Source organism: Mandrillus leucophaeus, unplaced genomic scaffold (genome assembly GCF_000951045.1).
Source record: "Mandrillus leucophaeus isolate KB7577 unplaced genomic scaffold, Mleu.le_1.0 Scaffold36, whole genome shotgun sequence".
NCBI classification, from domain to species: Eukaryota; Metazoa; Chordata; class Mammalia; order Primates; family Cercopithecidae; genus Mandrillus; species Mandrillus leucophaeus.
This window is the reverse complement of record NW_012103809.1, coordinates 3,020,855-3,037,159: the sequence shown is the minus strand read 5'-3', so window position 1 is coordinate 3,037,159 and position 16,305 is coordinate 3,020,855. Positions and strand designations below refer to the sequence as shown.

The 16,305-nt window shown below is 37.7% G+C and overlaps 1 protein-coding gene across 1 annotated transcript in view; it reads left to right on the top strand.

Moving 5' to 3' along the window:
- Positions 1-16,305, top strand: part of LOC105546482 — a 659,409-nt gene that overhangs the window by 539,612 nt on the left and 103,492 nt on the right. Inside the window, exons 11-13 of the mRNA XM_011989689.1 lie at positions 892-1,144; positions 2,690-2,707; positions 8,548-8,693. Of these exons, the coding sequence (XP_011845079.1) occupies positions 892-1,144; positions 2,690-2,707; positions 8,548-8,693 (417 nt within the window). The remainder of the gene's footprint in view (positions 1-891; positions 1,145-2,689; positions 2,708-8,547; positions 8,694-16,305) is intronic.

Genomic DNA, 16,305 nt, shown 5'->3' with positions numbered 1-16,305 from the left:
GAGACTCTGTTTCAAAAAAAAAAAAGAAAGAAAAAAGAAAGGTATGTACATTACTTTATTTGATATTCACATAAGAACAAAGCATAACTTTCTTTGAAGCACAAGTCAAGGAGTGGGTAAAACAACTCCTTTTAGTAGATGGCAGATAAATAGAATGCACAGGCAGGATTAACTATGAAGCAGCTTTACATAGGCTGAAATTCAGGGGAGAGAAAACTTCAAGTGAAATAAAGTCTTGCTGCACAGAAAGACAGTGGCAAAGCCTGGGTCGAGGATGCTTGAATGACTGGGTTCAGATTGGATCTAATCATTGAGTTAGGTCCTTCAACTGCATCTAGTTGATTCTTTTAGAACAACAAAGGAGTATGATATTTTGGTTGTTAGTGGTGACAGTGTCATTTTTGTTGTATCTGGGAATCTGCTTACAAGAATCATGAGTAAAATTAATCAGTTATGCTGAAACTCCAAAGGAGCATTAGATTTACATCTAGTTCTCATTTCTGTTAAAGATTGACACAGTAGAAAGTTCACTGGTATATTTCGCATTTTAAATAACCTACTAAAATGTACTGTGTGAACTGCAGAAATGCTCTTAGTCTTTAGAATGCTGTGTTCAGTGGCTCAAATTGACATACTTTCTATGGAGGCACAGGACACTTAAAACAACAATAAACAGGGTAGAGTTTACCTTTTCCTGGGAAGTAACATGTTGAGGGGCTGGGATAAGATGAAAACTTCTAACAATAAATTAGGGGGTACTACTAAGTGTCCAGTTTTCTGTATTTAAGAAAAAGAAAACAAAACACAGAGTTCTTTAAATTGGTTTGTACACTTGGTATTTTGTACAGTTCCTCTTGTTCACCCTTATACGATTGCCTTCTTTTCCCACAGATTCCATTTTTCTCTTCACACCGTTGAGCTTCGCTACCCAACTTCCTCACTTCACATTGGAGAAGAGCTTCCTGTGGTTGTGATGGGGCCTTTAATGCTGAATGCAATCCTACTTCTTTTGGTTTTGATCAGATGGGGCTGTCAGCTACTGTTTGCCTCCTGCCCTGATGTCTTGTCAAAGTTAATCATTACCATGGGACTATGGACAGTTCTAGACCCATTGGCAGTGTTTATAGTGGATACTCTCCTGGGGGTAAGTCAAATGAAATAATCAGGATATGAGTCCTTGACATAGAATTTAGCTTTAGTCCATGAATCATTTGACATGGAAAGTTTCAATCATAATGAACAATCCGTATTCATCTTAAATCGAAATTAAGTTTCTTCTGATAAAAAAGTCATGCATGTCTAATATAATCAATTTAAGTGTAATTTTAACTCTCATAAAAAAACACTTGAAAAATAAGCCAGAAGTCATGTTGAAGATCAAATCCCAGCTAGCTGTCACATTTGTAACCTTATTACAAAGAAGCTTTATTTTGTTATATTCTTTTGGTAACTTTGTTTAGGTAACTTTTTTAATATTAAGAATTTTCATAGGCAAATTTTGCAAAAAGGTAACTGCACAGTAGTTCCTTGAATTAGTTAGGTTATTTATTGACTATGATGTAGTACTCTTCTGCAATAAATACAGTCAAGAATGAAAGCTTTTTAAACATTTCTAAGTAATAAATGTATTTTAAAAAATACCGCATAAGCATTTACTTAGACTTTTGTGATGATATTGAAGTGACATGGTGCATTTTCACCCTAAAATATATATTTCTAAGATTACATAATTATGAATGATGTATTAAGGTACATAATGACATGTAAATAGTGGTAATAATAATTCCAATATTTGAAGAGTGCTCTTGTATTTTTCAAGCATCTTCACACAATGTCTTTGATTACATATTTATGACAATCCTGTAAGTTGATGGGGCAAGTATTCTTCTCACTTTACAGCTGGGAGAAACCAGATACAGAATTACACGACTTATCTGAGGCCATATAGCCATGCACACTGCACCCACGACTAGGACCCAGATTTCTGAATTCTGAGGATGATGTTCCTTCCATCATGTTAAAATCTCTACTTCAAGCTTTCAGTCAATATATTGCTTTGTGAAATCAAATGTATGTTATCCCTGATGACAATTTTTTGATTACCAAAATATTTAATTTACCAATGAATTTGGGGGCTATAATTTGAGGTGAAAATGATGTGGCTCTTAGTGTAAATTTATTACCATATCCAAATCTATTGCTTTGAATTCGCAAGGCGTGGGATTTCCTAGAGAGTGTTACTGAAACGTACTGATTCTCAAACCTTATTCTGTATCAGAATCTATTGTAGGCTATTGTAAAAACAGATTGCTGGGCCCCATTCTCAGAGTTCTTCCTCTGGTGGGTCTAAAGTAGAGCTCAAGAACTTGCATTTCTAACAAATTTACAGATGACAGTGATGTTGTTTGTCAGGGACCACAGTTTGAGGACCGCAGACATTATGGATGCATAGGAAAGCTCTGATGAGCCGACTAAGAAGATCTAGGAATAGCAACATAGGTTGGAAGATGCAAGCTCCTGCATAGGCAGGGCTCAATTGGGCATCCTTTCCTAGGCAAGGCTCAATGGGGGATCATCCTTTCCTATCCTGCCTACTTGCCGTGACCCCTGACCTGCAATTTAGCAACTTTATTGAAGCTCCATTTAAATTGCAAATGCTTTAGATTAAATCATCAAAGCAAAATTAAAGATACTGGCAAACAGTGGAGTAATTCAAGCCAAGAAACACTTTACCTTGGAGGCATCACATTTTTAAGCAATTTCAATAGGCAAAAGAAGAGACATCTGAATTTTAACTAAATTTCTATACTGTAGACCTGGCCATAAAATATCATTCCAAGCAAGGGAGCATATAGATACTATAAATTAATGAATATGACCAAATGTTTATTTATAAAATTATCTTAATGTATGAAATAATATTCCACATTTGGTATATTTCTCCTTTTAACAAGAAGAAGGAAAGTTTCATAACTGGAATGTATGTGTTTGGATTATATTCACCATACCAAGCAAATCATAGAGATGAGTGTTTTGATGGACTCTACTTGTTAACTGTGTTTGAAATCGACTCTTTTGTCAACAAAATGCTTTCAGAAAATTTGCATCCATGAAGATATCTCCTACTTTGGGTGCTATAGTAGACAGCTAAGGTCAGCAGAGCCTGTCACCATTTTTCGCACTGTGTCTCAGGCCCTAGCATGCTATTTCTCTGCCTGAGCCCTAATCTGGATAAAAAGTAGAGGAAAGATTTGCTTTCAGGTTCCCTGGGGATCTTATTAAAATGCACATTCCTGTTCTCACTTATATGTGGGAGCTAAATAATGAGTATACATGAACATAAACAGTGGAATAATAGACATCAGAGACTTAAAAAGGTGGGAGGATGGAGGGTGGAAGGGGCGTGAGGGATGGGAAATTGGCATGAGGGATGAGAAATTACCTAATGGGTGCAGTGTATACTAGTTGGGTGATGGTTACATGAAAAGTCCCAGACTTCATCACTGCACAACATATTCATGTAACAAATCTGCACTTACAGCCTCTAAATCTATAAAAATAAAAACATATTTTAAAAAATAAAACAAAATGCACATTCTGAGTTAGCAGGTAGAGCCTAGGATTCTTCATTACTGATAGACCCCTAGATGGTGCCAATGATGCTAGTTCCATGGACATACTGTGAGTAACAAGGTGCTACATACTTTGCTGAGAAGGCCTTTGCTTTCATTTTCCTGCTTGCTAGGCTGGGCTTTCGCTCACTGGGGATAGCTGGACTGCTCTTCACAAGACTGGAGTTCTCGAAGCTTTAAGTGCACTAATGTCTTGTTGATTTCATGTGAGAATTCTGACTGCTTATTCCTGAGTGGAAATGACCTCTGCCAGAAATGCCCAGAACCTGCCGACAAGTGTGATTGTTGACTCTAACTATGTAGACCATTTAACATTATTAAAATTAACTAAAACAGTGCCCCTCAAGCCCACTGGTATATCTAGTTTCTAGTCCCACTGTTAGGGATTAGCGAAAGAATCATGTGCCAAGGAACGCTCCTCAGTTCTTGAAGGACAGACCACTGTGTGAAGCCTCCATGCCTTTGAGCACCTTGACAACATGGCAGAAGAGGGAGCCTTTTGAGTTAGAAGTGGCTGTGTTTCCTACCCCATCTCTAAACTTTTTTCACCCTGTTGATTAGCACATTCTGATTCTCCAGCTGGATAACATCTACATTCCTACCTCTCTTATTCTCCAGGATAATACGGTGACTGTGGCATCGAGGATTGATGAGCAGGAGATGTAGAGAGGAATGCTGTCTGCATTCTGGGAGGACCAACTTCCAGTTTCTCCCAGAGTCCTAATGTGCATATTGAGTAGACAGGGTGCTGGGGCTCAGCCTACAGCCACATCACGCGTGAAGCCATTTGGGGAGGATGAGCAGCTGTCCCTGTGGTCCTCTGAGATCTGCTCAGAAGGATATCTGCAGCAATCTTGGAAGGACTTTTCTTGTTTCAGTTAGTTCCCTCAGGCAGATAAATAGGAGACCAGACCACTGTATCCAAGGCAGCTGACAAAATGAGCAGAACTGAATTTACTCTGAACCTCCGATGTAATCTATAGGAAAGTAACCTCCAGTGTGGCCATCTCAGAACCAGTTCATAGATCTGGAACCTGACAAAGGCTGCCTTGGATTCCAGTAGCTGTATAGAGCACCCTTCTCTCTCTCTCCGCTTGAAAAAAAAAAAAAAAAGCTAAATTGTTTTCCAAATTTGCACAAATTATTGGGCAGTTTGAATCCATCATGTTTTATTGCAGATGACATCTAATTTTGTTATCTTTTAAAAACCTCTAAAGCTGTCTGTAATCCACAGACAGACAGCATTAAAACCCTTTGGGAACCTGTAAAAATGCGCTTGGATGTGGCCACATACTGAAGCTTCAGAAGTATTGATTTAAATCTATGGTTCTCAAAGTGTGGTCCCTGGACCAACAGCATTAACATCACCTGAGAACTTAACAGAAATGCAAAATCTCAGGCCCTGCACCAAATTCACTGAGCTAGAAACATTGGGAAGGGGCCCATCAATATGTATATTAACAAACCTTCCAGGTGATTCTGATGATCTTTAATTCTTGAAAACTACTGTTCCACAAGGATTGCAGTTATCATAGGTTGAATGTCACTTGGGAGACTCAGGTTGCCTGAGTGTTCATACCTCCAGATCCTTCCGCACTTCTTTTTAGCGGACGAAGCTGAGTATCTTCTGGGTTTGAACCAGGTCACTCAGCTCAGGGAGATGCTACCTAATTTTACTGGTATTTTCTGTCTTGAATTCATTTCATGTATGGAGATCTAAAGGGAGATGTGGCAGATGAATTGGTCTGAGGCTGAAGTGCTGAGTGGCTGTTGATGTTGCTAGTAATTCTTTGCTAGTCCTTCAGTTTGTTGGTTCAGAGGTTGGCAATGCATTGATGATACTATGCTCAACAATTTCATTAAGTGGATAAATTATTTCTCTGCCTGAGCCCTAATCTGGATAAAAAGTAGAGGAAAGATTTGATACTGAATGTTTTAGTCCATCAGGACATATTTATTGAGTATATACTCTACATAAGGTTTTAAAAGATTCAGAATAAATATGGCATAATTTCTGCCCTCAATATAAATAGTGAGATAAGAATAAAACATGTAAGCAAAGATGAAAGGTAGGATGCAAACACTGTCATTCAGCAAACGATTCTTGAGACTCCACATCTTATTCTCTTTTGTGCTGCAATAATAAAATACCTAAGACTGGTTAATTTATAATGAACAGGAATTATTGGCTCATGGTTATGGAGTCTGGGAAGTCTGAGATTGAGGAACTGACATCCTAAAAGTGTTGGACGCTGCACAAATGTTTCTTATGATTAGGCATAATTGAAACCTGTCAGTAACAATATGAACCCTTGATCAATTAAGCAGCTGACCCATCATTACCTTCTCCTCCTTGCTCTTGTTACTCAATAAATACAAAGGGCTGTAGATGCTCAGCGGCCGTCTTTGCTCACTAGAAGCAGGGAGCTCTCTTCTTCTCCTCCATGCTAGCCTTCCCTTAAAATAGTTTCTTCTGTTTTTTGTTATCATTTCTATGTTCATCCCTTCGTTCAGTCTTGTAATGACGGTCTCAAGCAGTAACAATAGTAACTGCCATAATGACGGTCTCAAGTAGTACCCGTGGCAGTCAACCACGTGCAAGGGGCTTCTTGCTGTGTCATCCCATGGCAGGAGAGCAAAGAGAGGATGAGAAATGGCAAGAATTCAAACTTGCAGCCTCAAGCCCTTTTATAATTGGCATTAATCCATTCATGAGGATGGAGCCTTCATCACCTAAACACCTCCCATTAGGCTCTACCTCCCAACACTGTTGCACTGGGATTAAGTTTCCAACACATGCTTTTGGGAGACACATTCAAATGACAAACACTCCATTAGAAGTGACCATAGAGTAGTGGAAAGACCACAGAGTTGGAGTCAGAGAGAGCTGGGTTCTGGTCCCAGCTCTGCTATGTGTCATCTATTTGATGTCGGATAGGCCAGTTTACCTCTTCGGTTTTCAATGTCCTCATATGCATCATGAGAAAGTAGTAATATCTACAAATACAAAACACCTACCTTACTCTTTTTATAGTGTTGCTGGAAAGATCAAATAAGAGACTGGGAATAAACCTTGAAACATATATATATATATATAATACATATATAAACTATGTATATAAATATATAATATATATTTTATATATTATGTGTATAAATATATAAACATACTATATATTATATGTTTAACATAAAAAGAATAAAGATGAGAGTATGAGAATGAAATGATGATGCTGTGCTCTGTGAATGACACAAGATGTAAGAGCCATTGCCCCTATAGTCCAGGCTGGAATTTACAATCTAGTTGGAGAATCAACACACACACACACACACACACACACACACACACAGATGTAGTATGGGCCGTATGTGATGAATACCATTTGGGAGGCACCTGGCTCATTCTCTTATATCTTTAGGTCTTTTCTTAGAGGCCATATTTTTAGTGACACCTATTCTGAAGCAATATTTAGTGATACACTTCTATCTTTCCTATACCTCTTCTGGTTTACATTTTTCTTCATAATACCATCCTGTGATGTATCATAAACAATAAATTACTTATTTTAATCTTGCATATATGCTTACTATCATTCATGTACCCCCTTCTCACCTAAATGTAAGCTCCAAGAGGGTAGAGCTTTTGTCTAATTGTATTCCCTCTTTTATCTTCAGTTCCTAATGACACATAATAGGCATTCAATATATGTAGGTCAAAGAAATAATTAAAATATATTGGTTAGGTTATGTGACTGTCATCAAATATATATCTTTTTTTTTGGTTTCATTAATGAATCTCAAGTCTATTTCATTACCTTTAAGAAACAGCAGAAAGGTATGATGTAGAATAGGAGAGATGCATGATGACTCTTACAATCTACTGCCAAAAGTCCTGGCAGCAGTCACTCAATTTTGCGAGATAGACTGGTTAACAAGTACAGAATATAGAAATAAAAGTTTTGAGATGGTGCTCAAAGAAGCAGTAGTTGAGAATTGGAACATCTCAATTATACTCACTGCCCAATCACTAAAGTATATTTTGGTGTAGGGAAAATACAAATGAATCTGCTTAGGTTTCTGTTTTCATCTACACATGAGTGGTTTGGATAAGCTTTTTTAAAAAACGGCTTTTCAACATTTATTTATCATCATTTTAATCATCAGTTTAAAAACTAAAGAAATTCTTCCTTCTCTATTGCATTGAGAAAAGATACTTTACTTAACATTTATATTGCACATTACTTCCACTTGATATCAAGAGACTTATAATTAAAGAACATCCATATTTTATAAAGTCAAAGATGTCATATGATGATACTGTAGGTCTTTACAAATGTATATACTTTTAAAAACCCCATAGTATTGTTTTTCATTTCTAATCCAATGTAGTGTACGTCTTTCCTTGTCTAAAATAAGGACTTATTGTTAAATTAACCTAATGTAAACTTGGTTTTCAAACGCACATTAAGTAGCCTGATAACTTTTTTATAAGTTTCTAAAATAAGCCATCTCTTTTATGCATAGCACAAATTAAATTCTTATCAAATCTGCTTCAGAAAGAAAGGACTCTTTTCACCATCATATTTAATTTCTTCACATCTTGTGCTCATTAAATTCAGAAGTTAATAGTACATAAATAAAACATGGCTTTTACTTTATGAATTGCATGTCAAGTGTGTGCATGTAAAGGCTTAGAGGGAAGATGAGAAAAACCGGGTAAACCAAGCCTTTTTTCTTTTCCTTTGTGTACCAGAAGAGCTGGCAATCTTCAGTACCTGGAAGACTTATTTCAAAAACAATTTATAGGGTCACATAGTCTTTGTATATTTACTTTCACCTAACTTGATGATCAGTGTTCCCATTCTTAGTTTTTCAAATCTGTATTTGCTTTTGTCAACGGCTAACAGATAATGAGGAGACTCCCATGGCAGATGCCGCGAAGCTCTACTGGATGTTTGTAAGAACGATGCAGCCAGGCATTCTTGGCGTGGTGATCACAGTGCTGCTTTACATCCTCCTGTTCATCATTTCTTCTTTGATTTTATATTTATATTGTCTCAGGTAAGGTGCTTCAATCACTTCGTTCTTCAATGTGTTCAGCCTCCAGTCTTCTTATTGCACATTTAGGTTGTGAGGAGATGGTTAAAGAAGAGAAGTTAGAACCATCTCTACATTGCTAAGGTGAACATTTCTTTGGTTACCTGTAACACTTGTCCTGAAGACCAACCAGGAAATTATTCGACTTTAGGAAAATATTTTCCCCATTATAGAGAGAGCTAATTTTACTGTGAATTATTAAACTTGCTGCTCCAAACCAGAGACCTGTAGCAAACAAAGAGTAATCTCTTGATATCTAATAACATTCTGGGAAATTTCCTGAAAAGTTCGTCTTAAATTCTCTTTTTCTTTTCCTTCCAACCTGCTTCTTCCCACACTTTCCACCCGTTAAAGTCACCAACAGAAAAATTATTCTTCAGCTTTGATCCTGAATATCATGGATTTGGCTTGCCAAGTCATCAGTTTATGTTTGTGATGAAAGAGAAGAGAAGCAATAAATGCAAGGTAGTATAAAAAGTACTAGGAGGGCATTTTATTCTATTGATTATTTCCTTTGCTTTGCAGAAGCTTTTTAGTTTGATGTAGTCCCATTTGTCTATTTTCACTTTTACTTCCTGTACTTTTGGTGTCTTATCCATGAAATCATTGCCAAGACCAATGTCATGAAGATTTTCCCCTATGTTTTCTTTTAGGAATTTTACAGTTTCAGATCTTATATTTAGGTCTTTAATCCATTTTAAGTTGATTTTTGTATTAACATATGGTGTAAGATAAAGGTCAATCTCATTCTTTTGCATGTGAATATTCACTTTTCCCAGTGCCATTTGTAGAAGAGACTCCTTTCCCCATTGTGTTTTCTTGGCATCCTTGTTAAAGATCAGTTCATTGTATATGTGTAGATCTGTTTCTGGGCTCTGTAGTCTGTAACATTGGTCTATATCTGTCTTTATGCCAGTACCATACTGTTTTAATTACTGCAGCATTGCAATATAATCTAGCAATTCCACTTCTGGGTATTTACCCAAAAGAATTGAAATCAGAACTTCAAGGAGATATTAGCATTCTCATGTTCATTACAACACTATTCACAAGAGGCAAGACATGGAAACAGCCTAAATCTCCACCAGTTGATGAATATATTATGTGGTACGTACATCCAATGGAATATTATCATAAAAAAGAAAGAAGTCCTGTGATATGTGACAGTGTGAATACATGTGTATAAACCTTGAGGACATTATGCTAAGTGAAATAAATAAGCCAGTCACATAGTGACAAATACTGCATGATTCAACATATATAAAGTATCTAAATAAGTCAGACTCATAGAAGCAGAAAGTAGAATGATGATTTCCAGGGGATGAGGAGAAGGGTAAATATGCAGTTGCCATTCAATGGGTAAAAATTTTGGTTACAAATGATGATGAAGTTCCAGAGATCTGCAGTGCAACATTGGTATATAGTTAACAATATTGTATTGTGCATTTAATATTTTGTTAAGAGAGTAGATCTCATGTTAAGTGTTCTCACCACCATTTTTTAGCAAAGTGCCAGAAAGAGATCAACACAGGGATCTCTAGGAGCATTGAGAAAAGGAAACAACACAGATCTGGTGGAGGATGTGGGCAACAGGCAAAGATTTCAGTGGAAATATGATACTTAAGTAATCTTTGAAGCCTTAATATAATTTAGCTAGATAAAAAACAGAGAGAAGCAGGTTTGCAGGCAATGGGAAGATATATAAAGCCATATGGTCCTTCAAAAGTGTGATGTATTTGGCAAATCAAATGTATTTTGACATGGCTGGTGTGCAGGATATGGGGAGATGGCAGACAGCACAGTTAAAGTTGGAAATGTATTCAAGGACAAGATGATAAAAGACTTGACATCATGCTATGGAGTTTTGACTTTCTTCTAATGGTAAAGTGAAAACATTAAAGGATTTAACGTAACTTTTAATTTTAGGAAAATCACTCTGATAGTAGAAGGAAAGGTGGGTTTAACAGTGACCAGGTTGGAAGTAGGAAAATCTAGTTAGAAAGCCATTTTGATAGTCTAGGCAAGGAGTGTCAAAAATTTTAAAGAGAATATCACTAAACATGGAAGTTGGCATATATTTAAGAAATAGTTTTCTGCATATGGCTAGCCAGTTTTCCCAGCACCATTTATTGAATAAGAGATCCTTTCCCCATTGCTTATTTTTGTCAGGTTTATCGAAGATCAGATGGTTGTAGATGTGTGGTGTTATTTCTGAAGTCTCTGTTCTGTTCCATTTGTCTACATGTCTGTTTTGGTACTAGTACCATGCTGCTTTGATTACTGTAGGCTTGTAATACAGCTTGAAGTCAGGAGGTGTGATGCCTCCAGCTTTGCTCTTTTTGCTTAGGATTGTCTCGGCTATACAGTGTCTTCCTGGATTCTATATGAAATTTAAAGTCGTTTTTTTCTAATTCTGTGAAGAATGTCAATGGTAGCTTGATGGGAATAGCATTAAATCTATACGCTACTTTGAGCAGTATGGCCATTTTCACGATATTGATTCTTCCTGTCCATGAAGATGGAATGTTTTTCCTTTTGTTTGTGTCCTCTCTTATTTCCTTGAACAATGGTTTGTAGTTCCCCTTGAAGAGGTCTTTCACATCCCTTGTTAGCAGTATTCCTAGGTATTTTATTCTCTTTCTAGCAATTGTGAATAGGAGTTAATTCATGATTTGGCTCTCTGCTTTTCTATTGTTGGTGTAAAGGAATGCTTGTGATTTTTGCACATTGATTTCGCATCCTGAGACCTTGCTGACTTTGGTTATCTGTTTAAGTTTTGGCACTAAGACGATGGGGCTTTTTAAATATAAAGCCATGTCATCCGCAAACAGATATAATTTGACTTCCCCTTTTCCTATTTGAATACCCTTTCTTTCTTTCTCTTGCCTGATTGCCCTGGCCAGAACTTCCAATACTGTGTTCAATAGGAGTGGTGAAAGGGGGCATCCTGGTCTTGTACTGGTTTTCCAAGGGAATGCTTCTAGCTTTGGCCCATTAAATATGATACTGACTGTGGGTTTGTCATAAATAGCTCTTATTATTTTGAGATATGGTCCATCAATAACTAGTTTATTGAGAGTTTTTAACACGAAGAATGTTGAATTTTATTGAAGGCATTTTCTGCATCTATTGAGATAACCATGTGGTTTTTGTCTTTGGTTCTGTTTATGGATTATGTTTATTGATTTGCATATGTTGAACCAGCCTCGCATCCCAGGGATGAAGCTGATTGATCATAGTGGATAATTTTTTGATGTGCTGCTGGATTCAGTTTGTCAGTATTTTATTGAGGATTTTGCATCAATGTTCATCAGAGATATTGGCCTGAAATTTTCTTTTTTTGTTGTTGTGTATCTTCCCAGTTATGGTATTAGGATGATGCTAGTTCATAAAATGAGTTAGGGAGGAGTCCCTCCTTTTCAATTGTTTGGAATAGTTTCAGAAGGAATGGTACCAGCTCCTCTTTGTATTTCAGGTAGAATTCAGCTGTGAATCTGTCTGGTCCTGGGCTTTTTTTGGTTGATAGGCTACTAATTACTGCCTCAATTTCAGAACATGTTTTTGGTCTGTTCTGGGATTCAACTTCTTCCTTACACCTTATATGAAAATTAACCAAGATAGATTAAAGACTTAAATGTAAAACCCAAAGCCATAAAAACTCTAGAAGAAAACCTAGGCAATACAATTCAGGATGTAGCCATGGGCAAAGACTTCATGATGAAAATGCCAAAAGCAATTGCAACACAAACCAAAACTGACAAATGGGATCTAATTAAACTAAAGAGCTTCTGCACAGCGAAAGAAACTATCAATACAGTGAACAGGCAACCTACAGAATGGGAGAAAAATGTTGCAGTTTACCATCTGACAAAGGTCTAATATCCAGAATCTACAAGGAATTTAAGCAAATTTACAAGAATAAAAACAACCCCATTAAAAAGTGGGCAAAGGATATGAACAGACTCCTTTCAAAAACAGACATACATGTGGCCAACAAACACATAAAAAATAGCTCAACATCACTGATCATCAGAGAAATGCAAATCAAAACCACAATGAGATACCATCTCACACCAGTCACAAAAAAGTCAAGAAACAATAGATGCTGGAGAGGCTGTGGAGGAACAGGAATGCTTTTACGCTGTTGGTGGGAATTTAAATTAGTTCAACCATTGTGGAAGACAGTATGGTTATTCCTCAATGATCTAGAACCAGAAATACCATTTGACCCAGCAATGCCATTAGTGGGTATATATCCCCCCAAATATAAATCATTTCATGATAAAGACACATGCACATGTACGTTTATTGCAGCACTATTTACAATAGCAAAGACATGGAACCAACCAAATGCCCATCTATGATAGACTGGATAAAGAAAATGTGGTACATATACACCATGGAATACTCTGCAGTCATAAAAAGGAATGATATCATGTCCTTTGCATGGACATGGATGAAGCTGGAAGTCATCATCCTCAGTAAACTAACACAGGAACAGAAAACCAAACACCACATGTTCTCACTCATAAGTGGGAGTTGAACACTCAGAACACCTGGACACAGAGAGGAGAACAACACACACCAGGGCCTGTTGGAGGGTGGGGGGTGAGAGGAGGAAACTTAGAGGACAGGTCAATTGGTGCAGCAAACCACCATGGCACATGTATACCTATGTAACAAACCTGCACTTTCTGCAGATGTTTCCCATATTTTTAAGAAGAAATAAAGAAATTCAAAACAAAAAACAAATAGTTAATGCGCAGAACATAACATAATTTGATTGGAAGTTGAAGGCAAAGGAGAGGATGGTAATTAGTATAGTCTCAAGATCAGGAGTTGAGCAGGTGGGGAATGGCTGTAGAATCCTCAGAGGCAGGGATTAGATAGAAAATAAACATTTACAGGAGATGGATAACAAGTTAACTCACTTTTCTTTCATGTTGAGCTATCTTTGATATTGCCAAGGGAAATATGTTACGAGAAGTTGGATAAATAAGTGCAGAGCTCGGGGAAATCAATATAGACTATAGATATATGTAGTTGAAACCTTGAGTTTCATTGCCTTTTGGTAGAGACTAAATTGCAGTGGGCTGAGTCAAGGATGTGGATGTAGAGTTGGTACTTTGTGACTTTTTTTATACAGTTATGCTATAAATAGAAAGTGGTTAGAAAAATATATTTTAAAAATGATTTTTAAATACGGGCGTGGTTTGAACATATTTCTAGGCAGAGATGAAAATTTACAGAAATATTATAAATACTTAAGCAAGGGAGTATATTTGAGAGAGGTCTCTGAAGACATGAGGTACAACTCAGATGGAGGCAAACCTTGGATTTTGGAAAAAGATCTTGTCTCTTGATAAAGAGAAAAAGGTAAGGGTGAATGCAGCTGCTTGGAGGTTTGTGGCTGGGTGCTGAGGGAGTACACATATGATAGTCATTATTTTCTATGAAATGCGAGGTGAACTCACTGCGCAAGTCTTCCTTCAGTAGACTGATCATTCTCTGATGCGGCCCTTAGGTCACTAACATCGCTGTTGTAAAATTGCCTAATTCTCCAGGGGATGTGTGTTGTTTAGGCACAGGCTTGGTTTATATTTTGACATGTCATAAGCACTGTATGTCATCTTTCCAGAGCACTTAGTTTCTTAGAGAAGGGCTTCTCTGATCACTCAGTTTTCATTTGACCACAAACTTGTCATGTGGCCCTAGGCAAAGATGTTCATTTGCTAGACTTTAGGCATTTTTTTTGTGTGTAACATGATGAAATTAACATGCATGTGTAGGTTTTTATAACAGGCTCTACATGAATAATTATTATTTAAAATGACCAGAGAAGTTAAAGCATGAGACGTAGTTTAGACTTTTCTAAGATTAAAAATATTATCAAATAATGTTTTGTATCATTTATTCCCATATCAATATAACCCTTTTCACTTAAAATGAATGTTTACAGTTACACTCTTCATCGTCTGAGGTCTACAACTTTATTATCTACATTATTTGTGAAGTTAAAAAAGCAAGCACAGAATTTATGCACCAAATAACTATGACTAAATGTTTTGCTACCTAAAGTAAATGGGTATTTGAATTAAAATAGATTACCCCACAGGTAATTATGGGTAGGAAGAGTGGGAAGCACTATAATGGATGGAGAAATAATGTAGGGACAAAACAATGACAAGTGGATGGCCTGGCCATCATAGACAATGAACCTGGAATAATTTAGTAGAAATAAACAGGTTTTGTTCACTCTCTCAACCTAGTTCTCCTTGTTTTCCATGCTTAACCTGCCGTCTAAACTAGGCATGCTTAGTTACCCTCAGCAGGGTTTGCTTATATTCTAGAAGCAGGTGCTCTTAAGGTTCCTTCAGATGTTGATAAAATGATGGTAATCTCCTACAGGAAAAATACCTGTTTTTTTCCCATCTAAGTCAGTCAGTCTCTCCCATACATCAGCTGAAGAGTCTGTTTACTTGTCTTTCTCTGAAACTGTGTCCGGAACTGGTGGGTTCTTGGTCTCACTGACTTCCAGAATAAAGCCACTGACCCTCGTGGTGAGTGTTACAGTTCTTAAACATAGTGTGTCTGGAGTTTATTCCTTCTGATGTTCTGAGGGATTTGGAGTTTTTTCCTTCTGGAGGGGTTTGCGGTCCGCCTGGCTTCCAGTGTGAAGCTACAGACCTTCACGGTCAGTGTTACAGCTCTTAAGGCAGCGCGTATGTAATCATTCGTTCCTCCCATCTGGAATTGTTCATTCTTCTTCACAGGTTCCTGGTCTCACTGGCCTCAGGAGTAAGATTGCAGACGTTCAGAGTGACAGTTATAGCTCATAAAGGCAGTGGGGAACCTAAAGACTCAGCACCTGTACGATTTCTTGCAAAAAGCAAAATAACAAACCACCCCCACTGTTAAAAGATACCAGGGCAGGTTGTCCTTTGTGGCTTGGGCAGCCTGCTTTTATTCCCTTATCTGACCCCACCCACATCCTGCTGATTGGTCCATTTTACAGAGAGCTGATTGGTCTATTTTACAGAGAGCTGATTGGTCCATTTTACAGAGAGCTGATTGGCCCATTTTACAGAGAACTGATTGGCCCATTTTACAGAGAGCTGATTGGTCTGTTTTGATAGGGTGCGGATTGGTGTGTTTACAAATCTCGAGCTAGACACAAAAATTCTCCAAGTCCCCACCAGATTAGCTGGACACAGAGCACTGATTGGTGCATTTATAAACCTTGAGCTAGACGCAGAGCACTGATTGGTGCATTTACAGTCCTTTAGCTAGACATAAAAGTTCTCCAAGTCCCCACCAGATTAGCTAGAAACAGAGTGCTGATTGGTGCATATACAATCCTCCAGCTAGACATAAAAGTTCTCCAAGTCCCCACCCAACTGGGAAGCCCAGCTGGCTGCCCTAGCGGATCCCCACCTCAGACCACAGACGGAGCTGCCCGCGCCAATCCCCCGCCACGCCCGCCAATCCCGCACCAGGCGTCTGCACTTCTCAGCCTTTGGGCTGCTGATGAGACCCGTCGCCGTGGAGCAGTGGGTGGTGCCCCTCAGGGAGCCTC